A 14,160-nucleotide genomic window follows, 5' to 3' on the forward strand; every position below is an offset into this window, starting at 1 on the left:
CTTACACAAGCCCAGTAGACTTGGTCTAGATGGTCTGCGACTTTCCTTGTGGTTCTTGGTGTCGTACTTTCATTTTCCCTAGCAACATACCTCCCAACACGTTTACTTTAGCTTACCTCTTTCTTACTACGCTCTTACCTGTAACGTCGTTTACTTCACCGTACCTTGCTTGCTTAAAGCTCCCCCTCCCCCCAACGCTGATGCCCCTCAGCTGCCCCGCCGACTCTAGGTCCAATTGAGCTTGGCCGCCAATTGGAAGGGGATAGTGAGCGGCTGAGGGGCCCATCGATCCTCTTCCTACCTCATGCCTGGCGCTGATGCAGAGGCTTTGCTAAGTGCCATAGCGCCCATGTTGTTATGCTGGCACCTCCTATTCGATCATTCATGATATGTTTCAGGCTACATGAAAGCGTACGTCAGCTCAGTAATATGACAGAGAATCAGAAGCAGAGAGAGAGAGGAACAGAATCTCTAGGATGAACATAGCTCTCTATGTCTCATACTTGTCTTTGCAGACATCGTATTCAATTCTCAAGAAAGAACAGATCCATACAATTTCCTCAGGGACCAGCAGGGTTCGGGTTCTTCAAGTTGTCTCACTACCCCACCATGACATTGAGGTGAGCCTCAGGATGTCAGAAAAATTGACCGCTAGAAACGTAAGCGATGAAATTAGTTAGCCACTTTGTGCCTCTCGGGCAGTGATTCTTTGATTACTTATTTCTTTACCCCAGGACTTAGGATATCACATTTTTTTGTCACCAACTACCAAGGTACCTAGGTGAGGCCTGAAGCAGGGCTGCAGTGTGGCTGTGGCGGCTGACTGAGATTTTCCATGATAGATGGATCAAAGATGCTGAAAATAGCATCACATTCTGATACTGTGACGCACTTCACTCAGAGCAAAACCCATGACAGACTATTTGCAAAAAAATTGCAAAAATAAAAGGGCATTGAGGCAGAAGATAATTGATGCTATATCGCGTGTTTCTCTCAAGATTACCATGGTTTAGAGTATGGTAACTAATTGCCAGTCATTGGGAGGATCTGTAGTCCCGGGCATAAAGCTCCTACAGCAAGTGTGATTGCCTGTGGCGAATGACCCAGAACAATCTTCACGACGCCACGCTCATTGAGACGAGTCTTGCACTATGAAATTAATACCAAGAGCAAGATGGTTTGATTCTGTTTTCGTGGGCTTTCATATATCATCATCAATTTCAAAGGCGGCTTCCGAATTGTCTCAGAAACATCCACGCGTCGTACTTTATATCCAACGTACTTTTCACTTACATCAACAGGCGAGACATCATGACCAAAGGCAAAGACACTCACTTCCAAGAAAATGTCGCTGACGAAGAAATAAACGATGGGAACGATGTCCCAAGCTCACCACCTCAACCAGCCACCTTTAAAGGGCGTCTTCAAATCAGTGACTTCATGTTCAAGTCAACTGAGTCTACTAGCAAGGGAGAAACCCCTATTCGAAGATCACCAAGATTCAACCCATCAACGTCTTCTGCCATAGCGACGCCTGCATCAGTCACTACAGCAAAGAGGACGAAAAAGAGGGAAGCGGAAGAGAAGGAGAATTATAAACCAAAGAAGAAACGAGCACGTCCTAGTTCTGGATACGCGCCACCCTCAACATACGCCCATCTCCCTGGTCTGCCAGATGCCATTGCCGACAACCTCCTCGTTCTTTTCATTGGTCTAAACCCGGGAATACAGACAGCAAGAACTGGACATGCATATGCCCATCCATCAAATCTATTTTGGAAACTTCTCTTCTCAAGTGGTCTCACTCCGCGTCTCTGCAGTCCAACAGAGGATCGTCAGCTCCCTGAGATGTACTCGATGGGATTTACCAACATTGTTGCCCGTCCAAGCCGCAATGGGTCTGAGCTTAGCAAGCAGGAGATGGACGAAGGTGTTGAGATTCTTCATGAGAAGTGTCGCAAGTACCGTCCCGAGTCCGTATGTGTTGTTGGCAAAAGTATCTGGGAAAGTATTTGGCGTGTGAGGCACGGTAAACCTGTTGGAAAAGCTTTCAAGTATGGTTGGCAGGATGAATCAGAGAACATGGGCGTCATTGAGGGTGAATGGGAGGGATCCAAAGTGTTTGTATCGAGCAGCACAAGTGGCCTTGCTGCTACGTTATCACCGGCTGAGAAAGAACGAATATGGGCAGAAATCGGGACATGGGCAAAGAAACGGAGGGCTGAAAGGGAGCTCGAGAACAAAGGCAAAAATCAATGAAGGATACTCGGGATCGTATATGTTTGCCGAGTCAGGCGTTTACCTTTACTGGATAACATTTGACAATAATAGTGATTGGTTCTTACATGCTGTCTTACTCATCTAGTCAACTTTTGCCATGCCCGGCCCTTCTTATATTCAGTTTAAAGAAATCTTCCCAACTCCATTACGCCAGAGCCCAGCTTTTACTTGCATCGCTTCTCAACCACATTAGGACCATTCTCCTCGTACTCCTTTCGCGAGATCCACATCTGGTGGAATGTACCCAAGCTAGCAAGGATACTGCCACCGATCCAGGCGCCGAATCGTCGCTCGCTCGTAAGACCTGCGGCGTGGATCTTGATCTTGAGGCCCGGGTACATGGCCATCAGTTCGGTATTCAGGCGGTCGTTAAATCCGTTGATCAAGCTGGTGCTGCCGGTTACAACGACATTAGCGAGTAGGTTGCCCCGAAGATCGACATCAACTGCGTTAAGAGCGGCGCGAATGAGCTCGGGAATGGTCTGTGTCTTGTTTAGGCGATCAGCCTCGGGGATGGGGTATCCGGCATTCTCATCCCACATGCCCTCCGTCACTCGGAATCGCTGCTCGCGCCACATTTGGTTGTAGCCGTCGGGCATCTCAAATACACGACCTGGTTGTGTCTTGACATACTCCTCATTGCCGGGAACACTGTAACGGCCAGGGCCACGCCAAACCTCTACCACAGACTCCTTAAATTCCGTCAACACACGCTCCTCTTCGTAGGCGCGGAAAGAGTCGGTAATTGAGTAGGGAAAGTTTCGTAGTCGGACTGAAGGAGGCGACAAGGCATCGACTGGCGTCTTGTTCTCAATCATGAATGCGGGTGTCAGGTCAACCTGGGGCTCTGATGTCTCGAAAAGAGATCGAATCTGGGAAGATAGCCAAATACCGCCAACAGGAGACTTTTGGATGGAGCGCTTCAGAACCATGCCATCGTGAATAGCAGTGACTGAGGTGTTGGCGCCACCAACATCGATAACTAGTGACGTGGCCTTTCCAGCGGCAAATGCTGCCAGCACTGGGGTACGGCTCATCCAGAAAGCAGGACAGCCCCAGTTCTCCATGATAATCTCAATAGCCTTCTCGCGAGCCTTGGGCGTGTTCCAAGGTGCTTCGGTAACCAAGAGAGGGTTCTCACCCAAGGGCTTCTCCATCGACTCGGCTTCGGCGTCGTCCATAGCTATATCACCCTCTCCGTCTTGCCCTTCCGGCCTGGGGTCGTCGTTGAGACCATTCTTTGAGGGAGGTGTCTGTCGTTCGGGTTGGAGTCGCTTTACGAGCATGTTCTCCCAAATTCGGGCTGCAACATCCCAATCCTCCACGACGCTGTCCTTGTTCATGTAGTTGCGGACTTCGTAGTTCTCGCGAGGGACGAGGCACTCATCGCCAAAGAGATCGCGGGAGTTGTCGCCTGTGACGTGGCCGTAGAATGATGGTAAGATACTCTTGGGAACATCTTCGCCAGCAAATCCCGCCCGAGTAGAGCAGTATCCGGGGTCGAGAACAAGCGCGGAAACCTCATCTGTATTAACATCAAGTTAGTGGAGATCCTTATGGCGGGTTGACGCGACATGGGGGAGCTAAAGCAGCGCGTACCTCCTCCGTAGATATCGGTAGGCTGCACCGACGAGGAAATTGGTTGTTGAGCCATGATTAAAGCTATGAAAGTCGCTGCTCGGAGATGGTGGAGGTCAATTGAATGATTCGGCGCAGAAGATCGCGAATGGTGGAGTTGCGCCAGGCCCAGTGAATGGATGTCGCGTTGGAACAAACAAAATTCAGCCTTGAGTTTGAGTGGTTGGGGAGAAAGAGCAGACGCCACATTATGTCGAGGCTGAACTGTGGCCGTGCTGGACCCCCACCGGATCGCGGGTCAACTTCGGTGGGGCAAGCTTGCTATAAAATTTCGCAGATGGCCTCAAAATATTCTCTCTTTTCTTCACACATGGAGCGCGAGTTCCATGTTATAATTATGATTGTAAGTACCAATTTTTGCTACACAACCTTCTTTTCCTTTGCCTATATGATGAGTTCGCATATCTCGCTTCAGAACCGCTGCGATTGACACAGTTCGCTGTGGCTGATTTAAACTGCCAATTCTCTGACCCCAGTGCATTGCATTTCTTCACTATATCTTCACCTGGTTGTCGAAGCATTGCTAACTCAATTGATAGAAGGTATGATGTCTATACGATATTTGCGCCAGGCCGGCAGGTCTTTGATACAGTCGACCTCTCTAGCTTCCACAAGTGCTCGCTGCTTGCAAGCATCGAACTGTGGTGGCTCCTTGACGAGGACAGCATGGAGCTCACAAAGTATGGCAAGCGGGAGGTTTCTAGCTACCTCTGCTGCTAGATATGAAGATAGCGTTTCACCTTTTAAGCAACAGCGCCGAACTGAGCTTTGGGCGGAACAAGAGGAAGAGGATCCCCTCTTTACAGAGACATATCCTCGCCTCGTGAACCGAGCAACGCGAATGTCGGTGCCAGCGTTTTATGAAGCTTTCAACAATAGTCTTGATGATTCCAAGGATGTCACCGTCTATGGCCGTATTCGATCTAAGCGAGTTGTAGGAAAAAATCTCATCTTCATCGATATTGTGAATGAGTTTACGCGCCTACAAGTCATGGTCAATCGGTCTAAGTGCATGGTGGATGAAGAGGACAGAAGATTGAAGTTTGGATTGTTCAGAAGTTTAATAGAAGTGGGCGACCACATATGTAGGATCCCTAATGCTTATCCTGTTGTATCCCAGATGCTTACAGTCTGGCAGCTATCACTGGTATCCCGACTCGTACTAAGGCTGGTGAGCTCACCATTGAGGCCAAGGCTCTCCCCGAGCTCCTGTCTCCTACTATGGAGCAGATTCCCGAGAAGCTCACGGATCCCAAGACGAGAATGCAAGAGCGTCATGTTGATATGCTGGTGAACCGTGAGGCGATCGACGTCTTGCGTCTTCGTGCCGAGATCACGAAGTACATGCGCGATCACTTCCACTCTAAACAATTCCTTGAGTTTCAGACCCCGATCCTGGCTCAGAATGCTGGTGGTGCAGTTGCTCGTCCGTTTGTCACCAGAGCCACCGAGTTCAAGGACAAGGACCTGGCACTCCGTATTGCACCTGAGTTGTGGCTCAAGCGTCTCGTCATCGGAGGTGTTGATAAGGTCTTTGAGATTGGTCCTTCGTTCCGCAATGAAGGCGTCGACGCCACACACAACCCCGAGTTCACCATGTGCGAGTTCTACAGCGCATATACCAACTTGGAAGACTTGATCAAAGAGACTGAGGAGATCTTGTGCGGCCTTGCCCAGCGCTCCCAAGATCTTATCTCTACTGAGCTGACAGCCCTTCCTCCCATTGACATGTCTCGCTTTGTCCGCCCCTTCAAACGAGTCGAGTTTGTTCCGGCACTCCAGGAAGCTCTTGGACTGCGTCTGCCTAAGCTTTCATCGCCACATGCTTTAGCAGAAGTGCTCGCCATCTTGAAGCTTGCTAACATCCAGGTCCCTGGTGAAGTGCCGACATCATTGGCCAAGTTGCTTGACCGTTTGGCTGCCATATATTTGGAACCCATGTCCTTCACGGAGCCTGTCCTTATCATGAACCACCCTGCTTGCATGTCGCCACTGGCAAAGAGCTTCGTGTGCCCCGAGACTCTCCAGCTCGTCTCTGCTAGAGCAGAGCTTTTCATCGGCGGTCGCGAGCTGGCCAACATGTATGAAGAGGAGAACGATCCAGAAGCCCAGAGGCGTAAATTGTTTGAACATCGGCACCTCGTCAACAAGGATGACGGTAGCGTTGCTATCGAGCTTCCCGAGACACCAGAAGGAGAAGCTATCCAGGAACCACAGGACGAGGTTTTTGAAGACGAAGATGGCGATGCGGCTCCTCTGGACCAGAGCTTTGTCAAGGCCCTCGATTATGGCCTACCTCCTACCGGTGGCTGGGGATGCGGTATCGAGCGTATGGTGATGTTGTTCTCTGGTGCCAATCGAATCAGTGACTGCCTTAGCTTCGGCACCATAAGAAACGTGGTTGGACTCTCTGCGACCGAAGAGAACAAGAAAGCCAGTTCCGAGGAACACAAGGCCGACGAGGAAGAAAAGAAAACGGGCATCGAGGAGGGTCAATAAATATTGACATTTGTACGAATAGTAAACCCTAATTATGGGGACGATGTATGATGATAACATTGTATAATACTGTAGCAATAGCTACGCCAAAAGGCCTTAAAGAGAACAAGTAGCAATTTGTTTCATTTCACCAGTACCAAATCATCCCCTTGTTGGGTAATGGCTAGCACATGGCGAAATTGAACCATCACTTGTGTCGATGTTACATGGCACCTTAATATATGTACGAAGAAGAAGTAACACTATCTAAGTCAAGACAAAAACAAATCTAGGAAAATTCAAATGCCTTCCACCTAGGCCACAAGTTGGAACAAGCTGCTGCCCTTCTTGGGAGAAGACATCTCCTTGACCCAAGACTGAACAGTCTCATCACTCAACGACGAGCCAAAGTCAAAGTTATCGGGCAGCTTTTTGATAGCAACGCTCGAGGTTCGCTCGCAAAAGACAACGGCGATCTTGATGTACTTGTCGGCAGGACGCTTGAAATAGTCGGAGCTTCCAGCACCATTGTTCATGTGGAAAGTGCTCTTGCACTTGTCATCACCTGAAGCGAGGACTTCGTAGATGTCAACCTCACCACAGCCGGTCTTCCAGCAGCTGCACTCGCTGTACTGGCCGGTGCGGGGGATACGACCGTTGAGGGCCCAGAGAGCGGGCATGTCGCCGTTGAAACCGGTGTTGCCGTCAAAAGGCATCTTGAACTGGAAGAGAAAGATCTTGTTGGAACCGGAGAATCCCTCTGCTAAGTGTCAGTGAACGTTACTAAAGGATTGATTGGCCAAGGGGACGTACTATATGCGACATCTTGAGCACGGGAGTAGCCACAGCTCTCGTCGCACTTCTCAGCACTCCAGATGGAGAATTCCTTGTTGGAAGGGATATAAATATGCTTCAGGACCTTGGGAGAAGAAGAGCCACCGGTTCCCTTGGCATTGAGATAAGAGAGGGAGTTACCCCAGGTGCTAAACTTGGTCAGTATTCGCCATACTTGCATAATGCTAGAGCGTTATAACTCACTTGTCAAAGACACCAGAACCCTCGCCACCATAGTTACCCAAGAACATGACATTGTCAGCAACTCGTTGCTGAGCGTTGTAGTAAGAGGTACGCTTCCAGTTTCCTCCAGAGGAACCAGAGTACGAGTTTGTCTTTGAGTTATCAACCTTTTTGGTATTCTTGTCGGATTGCGAACCAGCCTTTGGAGACTTCTTCGCCTCCTCGGACTTTGAGGCGGGCTTGTTTGAAGGAGCACCAGCAACAGCGGGGGCAGCCTGAGTAGCAGAGCCGCCGAACCAGTTGTTCTCCCAGGACACTACCTTTCCATCAATGGTAGCAGTGACCCAGTCTCCACGCTTCTTCTTACGCTGTTCGTGGAGATGGCGATGGCCGTGGACATGGGGAGAGGGCGCCGTCTCGGTGTCACGCTTCTTCTTGCTCGAACCGAGGTTATAAACGGCGAATTCTTTGAGCTTGAAAGGGCCACGAATGTGAACAGAGAGCTAATGATCTTTTGTTAGGCCTTGCTAGAGAGATTGATGAGTGACAGTTGACTTACATCCTCGCTAAGGGGTCCAAGAGCACCATCGTAGGAGACGGACTCTCTCTGGCAAGATCCATCACCACCCATCTTGCTCACAGCTTGATAGCTACCCTTGCCAGAGAATCCTTGGTAAAGGATCTCCTCAATGACACCACAGAACCAGTTGCCGCCCTCGTTGACGGCATTGCCAGTGCATTGTTGCGTTAGGGCCGAGGCAAGGCCAGTATACGCCAAAAGGGAAACGTTGGAAAGCTTCATGGTGTTTTCAGTACCTATCCAAGATATATCACAGCGGCTTGTAGATATTTTGAAACTTGTTTTCGAGTGTCTTTGTTTCGTAATAGCAGTGCAAGGAGCGAATGCTTCGGTATGAACTGTCTTTCAAAGAATGGATCTCAAAGACATCGACAGCCAAGTCGGTTTTAAGGAACGATCAACAAAAGGAGTGTATAGCGGTTGTGAACCAAAGTGTTGTAAAGAACGAATGATGTGTGTTTCAGCACCAACCTCGAGCAGGAATGTGAGTGACCAAAGTGAAGCTTCCATCCATCATGAGGGGGATGGCGATATTAAAGAAAAAAAAGCCCCCATAGTCTGAGCATCACGCAGGCCCATATCCTCCTGTTCCCAAAGGAGATTGAACGCCATCAACGTCTAGCTTGTTCCCAAGTCTGGGCGGTAGATCTCAATTCTGTTCCTGGCTCAACAGGACCTTTGAGTGACAACTTGGATGCCTCATTGGGTGTTATTACCACCAGCTGTAGCCAAGATCGATAGTGGTGGTGGTGCGGGCATATTGTTTCAGGGCACAAGAAGGCCAGACTCTTGGCCAATCGAAGAGTTGAAATGACTTGTTTCCAGTAGTTAATCAAGACGACGGGGTGACCTTGCTGAATTTGGCATGAGGCAATCACAAAGAGCCACGCTTTGGCGCGTAGGCGAATGGCGCAGCAGTCTTGGCTTCAAAGCAGCATTGTTTGGGAGCATTTCGTCTGGAGGCCAAGAGTCTTGACTAGACGCCGAGATGCGCTATGTAAGATTGGACCTGAAAGCAGGGCATGGTTGAATCTCTGATGTTGCTTCGATTCATCTTGCGACTGTCTTGTTGATATCTTATCGACAATGAATATGTGTAACAAGATGCCGGGGCATTCAACCAAGGGTGAACAAAAGTTGTTCGCTCAAATACCAAAGCATGGCGGCATAGTTATAATATTGAGAATGTCTGATTAAGAAACCCATGAAACAGAGGTTGGGGTAGGGTGTGATGACTAGACACTGAATCCCTGAGACATCCAAGAAGCCGCGTCAAAGGCCAACGCTTGTCTTGTCTTGGCTTTTCTTGGCGGGTCCCCTATTTCGACTCATAAAAGCCGGTGCAAATGACGATCATGTCTTTGTTATTTAATGACAATGAATATATTTCAGGATTGCCCACGTGCTGTCTGACGGAAATGCGCCATACTTGAAGGAGAGGTGTTCCAGAAAATGCATTCACAACGAAGGCTGAAGCAGTCTCGATGCCATGGCAATGAAACTTCAGATAATAGGTAGGCCATCTTGAATTAATATTAGGTCAATCTGTCTACTAAGTTTATAAGTGACAATGGCTATTTCCAATTAATATTTAGTAATTTTCCTTTACTACCCTCAGGGTATCAGAAAAATTGGCCGCTGGAAGCATAAGAGACACAATTAGTGGGCCACTTTATGCTCTTTAGACTATAGCTCTTAGACTATTTATTTTTGTAACCTAAGATCTAGGAGGTCATTTTTTCTGCTACCCATTAGACTACCTTAGTAGTTTGTAGTTGTCTAGTGCTGAGACTCAGGATGCTCCCAGGAGGCAGGGAGGTTAATATGCTCGTGAATTATCGGGCTGCACCAAGTCTCGGATATCGACAGATAGCAGGTTCTACGTCCCCTTCCTGACTGACCTCGAGCCGTTTAATCATCACTCATCCTCGTCGTCCTCGCCGTCCTCGCCGTCCTCGCCGTCCTCGCCGTCCTCGCCATCCTCGCCGTCTTCATCGTCTTCATCGTCTTGGGTGTCGTCGCCAACCGCCAAGGCATCCCGCATCCCGCATCCCGCATCATGATCATGTGCTCAAGCTCTGTTTTGAACATATCACCAACCAATGCCAGCTTTGTATCACTCTTGATCATCTCGAGGGCTACTAGATTCTTCGCTGTATCCATTCTAGTGTGGTATTCTGTAGCGGTCATAAGCTTGTCGAGTAGCTTAGGCGGTGTCGCGGTAGGTGACGTTACGTCAGGCATGCCTTTCTTGCCAGCCTTCTGCATGTCTTCAATGATGCTCAATCGCGCACGTTTGGCGTTGATGAAAGTATCTAGAAACTTTGTGACTGCATATCTTGTGGCCGTGTGTGATGTATCGTCAGGCTTAGGGAGCGAGTTGCCCACGATTTCTTCATTAAGCTTATAGGCTCGCATGGCAAGGTCTTTGTAGTTGACAATAACGCCCAGCTCTTGGTGGAGTTTGTAATAATCGCAGGAGATGGAAACGAAACCTCTTGCCTCACTTCCTTCAAGGCACCATCGCAAATACTTTGCAACAACGCCAAAAGTGTCGGCTTGGGATATTCATGGTTCCATAGCGCCTTATATATATTAGTTCTTGCCCAACTGAAATTCTGTTCACGACTGTAGAACATACCTTGCATTCATCAGCTAAAGTTGCAGCGTCTTCATCGTCCGTTAATTCACCGGACAATAACCATTGGAAAATGTCAACGCTCTTCTTTGGGGCTGTGGGATTTTGAGCGTGCCCTCAGGGTGTCAGAAGAATTGGCCGCAGGAAGCATGAGGAATGAAATTAGTAGGTCAGCTTATGCTCTTTAGACTATAGCTCTTAGGTTGTTTATTTCTGCAGCCTAAGCCCCAGGAAGCCAACTTGTTACAAGATTCAAGTGTATGAGTCATCAACATAGACAAAATAGGTGACAATATTGACATAACTGAAAAGAAGAAAAAGGTCCTTACAGAGGATTTCATGACCTAAATACCCAAATACAGAGGGAATTAACCCTAGGCTGCCTATTCCAGGCAACTTCAGCTTGTCTTGCCGATTGTCTGTTTGCCCGACAATTAACCTGCTGTTTGGTAGAGGGTTTCCAACACAACTTTTCTGCTACCCAGTAGCGTGCCAGCTTGCATTGCCAAGCAGCGTGGATACATCAGAAGGCGATCATCCCCGCTTTCAGCATATACAACAATACAACCAAGCTGGACTCTAGAAATAAGTCCCTTCACGTGGGTCTCCGAGGAAAATCAAATCTTGGGCAGTTACTTCTGCGACTTTGTACTCTCGAGATCGCTTGGTTTGTGGGATTCAGAGAGCTATCTAGGTCCTTTACCTTCTCCTTGATGCTGTCTTTTCATTTAACCCATCGCTTGTTTTTGTCCCTGTCATCCGATGTGATGGTTTGTGTGAATTCAGGATAGAAGTAGATGTGCGCGTAAATCTCCTCCGACAAAGCAGAGGACCAGCAGTCATCTTTCCTGTGTCTGAACGTAGCTGAATCGTTTTGGATGAAACTTTTTCGGTTCCTCTGGAAATTTCATGTCTTGGGATTTCGCGTGCCTGCAGTCAGAAGCCTAAACAAGCGGGAGCTCGAGAGCACTAAGTTACTTAGCTATCTAGTGAGTAGCAGAAAAAATGACCTCCTAGATAGATCTTAGGTTACAAAAATAAATAGTCTAAGAGCTATAGTCTAAAGAGCATAAAGTGGCCCACTAATTTCGTTCCTTAGGTACGCGATACCCTGAGGACAGTATACTGTCGTCCTCCCAACTGCCCTTCAAGTTAGTTCAACCTGATCTAAGCTTACAGTGAGATCGACTGGCAGTTGTCGATATTTTTTGTAGTCACATGGGCGAAAGTTGTAAAGGAAATTGATACTCTGTACTTGTTCGTGAGCCGAGGTTTTGTGGCATTCTGCGTTTTGTATCGAAATCCAGAGACAATGTCGGCCTCTCCAATTATTATTTCCTGCTCTTCCTGGTATATACGTGTAATGTTGTTTTCTTCTTATCATGACAAGTTGTCTAGTCATCAAAACCGCCCCATTCCCCATCATCGCCGCTGTCATCGTTGGCCTGTAGTTTCCTCTTCTTGCTTCCCTCGATAGCGCCAAGACGATTGTTCTCTCTGCGTCTCTCGTAGCCACTCTTTGATGAGATCTTGGACTTTACGCCGCTTCGTCGGGCCTCGTTACCTCTCTCTTTGAGCTTCTTGCGATCCGCCTTGCCAACATTTGGCAAAGCATCGAGCAGCCATTTTTGCACTCCAGCCTCGTCTCCTGTCTTTCCAGCCTGCTTCTCGCTGACAGCGATCACGTTGGCAACCATCTTGACAAAAGGAATATCCTCCTTGGTGTAGAAGGTGACTGCGACGCCGCCTTCGCGACCAGCACGACCTGTTCGTCCAGCGCGGTGGACGTAGCCGGCGCTGGATCCAGGAACATCGTAGTTGACAACGCCGTTGACACCGGCAAAGTCCACACCTCGTGCTAGCACGTCTGTTGTGATCAAAATCCAAATGTCTCCGGCGCGGAACTTGCGCATAATGGAAGATCGAGCAGAGTCTGTGAGACCGCTGTGCAGAGCAGCAATTCTTGCAGCGCCACCAGCCTCGAGAGGAATATCGTACTGCAACTCTTCATGTAGAGCAATCGCTCTGTCGATAGTTTGTGTAAAAACTAAGAAAGGGGGTCGCAGCGGAGGACCCGAATCATCACTGGCTGTAGGGTGTAGCAATTGACGCAGGGCGAGCAGTTTACCTTGCTCGGATGCAGTGTAGATGAGCTTGTGGGCAATGTTTGGCACGGCTGTATCCTTGAGGCCAACGACCAATCGAACAAAGGGTTTTGGTGTAATATCCAACGACTGCGCCCTTGAAATCAACTTTTCTGTGACCATAGACTCGATGTTTGACCCCATGGTAGCAGACCAGAATGATACTCTGAGGTTGGTGTTTGTGCAGGCTGTCCAGTCAGCCATCGTGGCGTCCCGGAAAAGGGGATCAAGGAGAACATCCGCCTCATCCAAGATCAAATCTCGCACAGTAGGGAGGACCTTTTGTGTGCTAGGAGGTCCAGAAGTGAGGAACTTGAATAGAAGGAAGGGTGTGGTGACCAAGATATCAGCCTTGGTGATCTGCTTGGGCTTGTCGTCGGAAGGTTTCTCGTCATCATCCTCTGATTCTGACTCCTTGTCCTCTTCGTCTTCAGAGCTATCCTCTGCCATATCCACCTGTTCAGCTGATAGTTGAGTGTGCTTCTTCATTGACACAACCCTGAGGCTTGTGCCCTTGGCCAATTTTTGTCCTTCGCTGACGATCTGGTGCACCAGCTCTCGGGTTGGTGCAACAATAACCGCCTCGAGCTCATGAATATCGCCGGCGTTTTCTTCAACGCGCCTCCGCAAGATATTGTTGATAGCAGGGATCAAAAAACTGATAGTCTTTCCGCTTCCTGTGGGAGCAATGGCCAGAAAGTCGACACCTCCGTCCAGTCCATCCTCGTCCTTCAATGCCGCTTGGGGGTGGACCAGAAGAGGCAAGCTACCCATTTGAACTTCAGTAGGAACCCGGTATCCCTGGAAAACGAGATTGTCGGCGACCTTGTCCGAGAGACCGTATGCATTTCGAAGCTCGCCGAAAGAGTCCAAGGGCTGTGGGAAGAGCTGCTTCTTGCCATCCTTCTTGACTTCGACAGCGGCCTTCTTCTGCTTCTTCTTGCTCTTCTTAACCTTGGACTGGTCTTCAGTCTTTGAGAGTAGGGTAATCTTGAGTCGATGCGATCGCAGGAGCTGGCGACACTCGTCCTCGCTCAATAATCGAGATGGTCGTGTAGGTTTCGGCACTTGGACAGGTTCTTCCACCTCGACGGGTGCTTCGGCGGCGGGCTCAGGCTTGGGCGCAAAGAAATCAACCTCGGGCAGGTTTACTTTAGCTTCGGGCTCAGGTTCATTCTTTGTTCGCTTTCGCTTCTGTCCGCGGACTTGATCGTGGTACAGCTGAGGATTCGTGCTGGTGCCAGCAGAGGGAAGCTTCTGCTGAGGGTTAAAGGCATTTTGGGATCCCTTTTGGGTCTTCTTGGTTCCTCGCGATAGGATTTTGAGGATATCCATGGTGAATGGGAGTGCGCTGATACGCGTGACAGGAGTAGCGAGCGTGGATT

At 48.9% G+C, this 14,160-nt stretch overlaps 6 protein-coding genes across 6 annotated transcripts; 2 read left to right on the forward strand and 4 right to left on the reverse strand.

The window, feature by feature from the left end:
• Nucleotides 1-1,311: 1,311 nt before the first annotated feature.
• Nucleotides 1,312-2,259, forward strand: FPOAC1_000923 (uncharacterized protein; the record flags this gene model as incomplete). Its single annotated transcript, XM_044845531.1, has 1 exon — nucleotides 1,312-2,259. The coding sequence occupies one exon, from the start codon at nucleotides 1,312-1,314 to the stop codon at nucleotides 2,257-2,259; it is 948 nt and encodes a 315-aa protein (XP_044711447.1).
• Nucleotides 2,260-2,444: 185 nt separating this feature from the next.
• Nucleotides 2,445-3,934, reverse strand: ARP4 (NuA4 histone acetyltransferase subunit; the record flags this gene model as incomplete). Its single annotated transcript, XM_044845532.1, has 2 exons — nucleotides 2,445-3,805; nucleotides 3,880-3,934. 2 exons carry the CDS (start codon nucleotides 3,932-3,934, stop codon nucleotides 2,445-2,447), a joined length of 1,416 nt encoding a protein of 471 aa, XP_044711448.1.
• Nucleotides 3,935-4,600: 666 nt separating this feature from the next.
• On the forward strand, nucleotides 4,601-6,417 carry FPOAC1_000925 (uncharacterized protein; the record flags this gene model as incomplete). Its single annotated transcript, XM_044845533.1, has 2 exons — nucleotides 4,601-5,003; nucleotides 5,057-6,417. 2 exons carry the CDS (start codon nucleotides 4,601-4,603, stop codon nucleotides 6,415-6,417), a joined length of 1,764 nt encoding a protein of 587 aa, XP_044711449.1.
• A 293-nt stretch (nucleotides 6,418-6,710) lies between these two features.
• FPOAC1_000926 (uncharacterized protein) lies at nucleotides 6,711-8,215 on the reverse strand (the record flags this gene model as incomplete). Its single annotated transcript, XM_044845534.1, has 4 exons — nucleotides 6,711-7,156; nucleotides 7,210-7,379; nucleotides 7,435-7,916; nucleotides 7,973-8,215. The coding sequence occupies 4 exons, from the start codon at nucleotides 8,213-8,215 to the stop codon at nucleotides 6,711-6,713; spliced, it is 1,341 nt and encodes a 446-aa protein (XP_044711450.1).
• A 1,696-nt stretch (nucleotides 8,216-9,911) lies between these two features.
• On the reverse strand, nucleotides 9,912-10,641 carry FPOAC1_000927 (uncharacterized protein; the record flags this gene model as incomplete). Its single annotated transcript, XM_044845535.1, has 3 exons — nucleotides 9,912-10,063; nucleotides 10,114-10,551; nucleotides 10,635-10,641. The coding sequence occupies 3 exons, from the start codon at nucleotides 10,639-10,641 to the stop codon at nucleotides 9,912-9,914; spliced, it is 597 nt and encodes a 198-aa protein (XP_044711451.1).
• Nucleotides 10,642-12,025: 1,384 nt separating this feature from the next.
• Nucleotides 12,026-14,110, reverse strand: ROK1 (RNA-dependent ATPase rok1; the record flags this gene model as incomplete). The annotated part of the gene is made up of 1 exon (XM_044845536.1): nucleotides 12,026-14,110. One exon carries the CDS (start codon nucleotides 14,108-14,110, stop codon nucleotides 12,026-12,028), a length of 2,085 nt encoding a protein of 694 aa, XP_044711452.1.
• Between the last annotated feature and the right edge of the window lie 50 nt (nucleotides 14,111-14,160).

Source organism: Fusarium poae, chromosome 1, assembly GCF_019609905.1.
Source record: "Fusarium poae strain DAOMC 252244 chromosome 1, whole genome shotgun sequence".
In the NCBI taxonomy this organism is placed as follows: Eukaryota; Fungi; Ascomycota; class Sordariomycetes; order Hypocreales; family Nectriaceae; genus Fusarium; species Fusarium poae.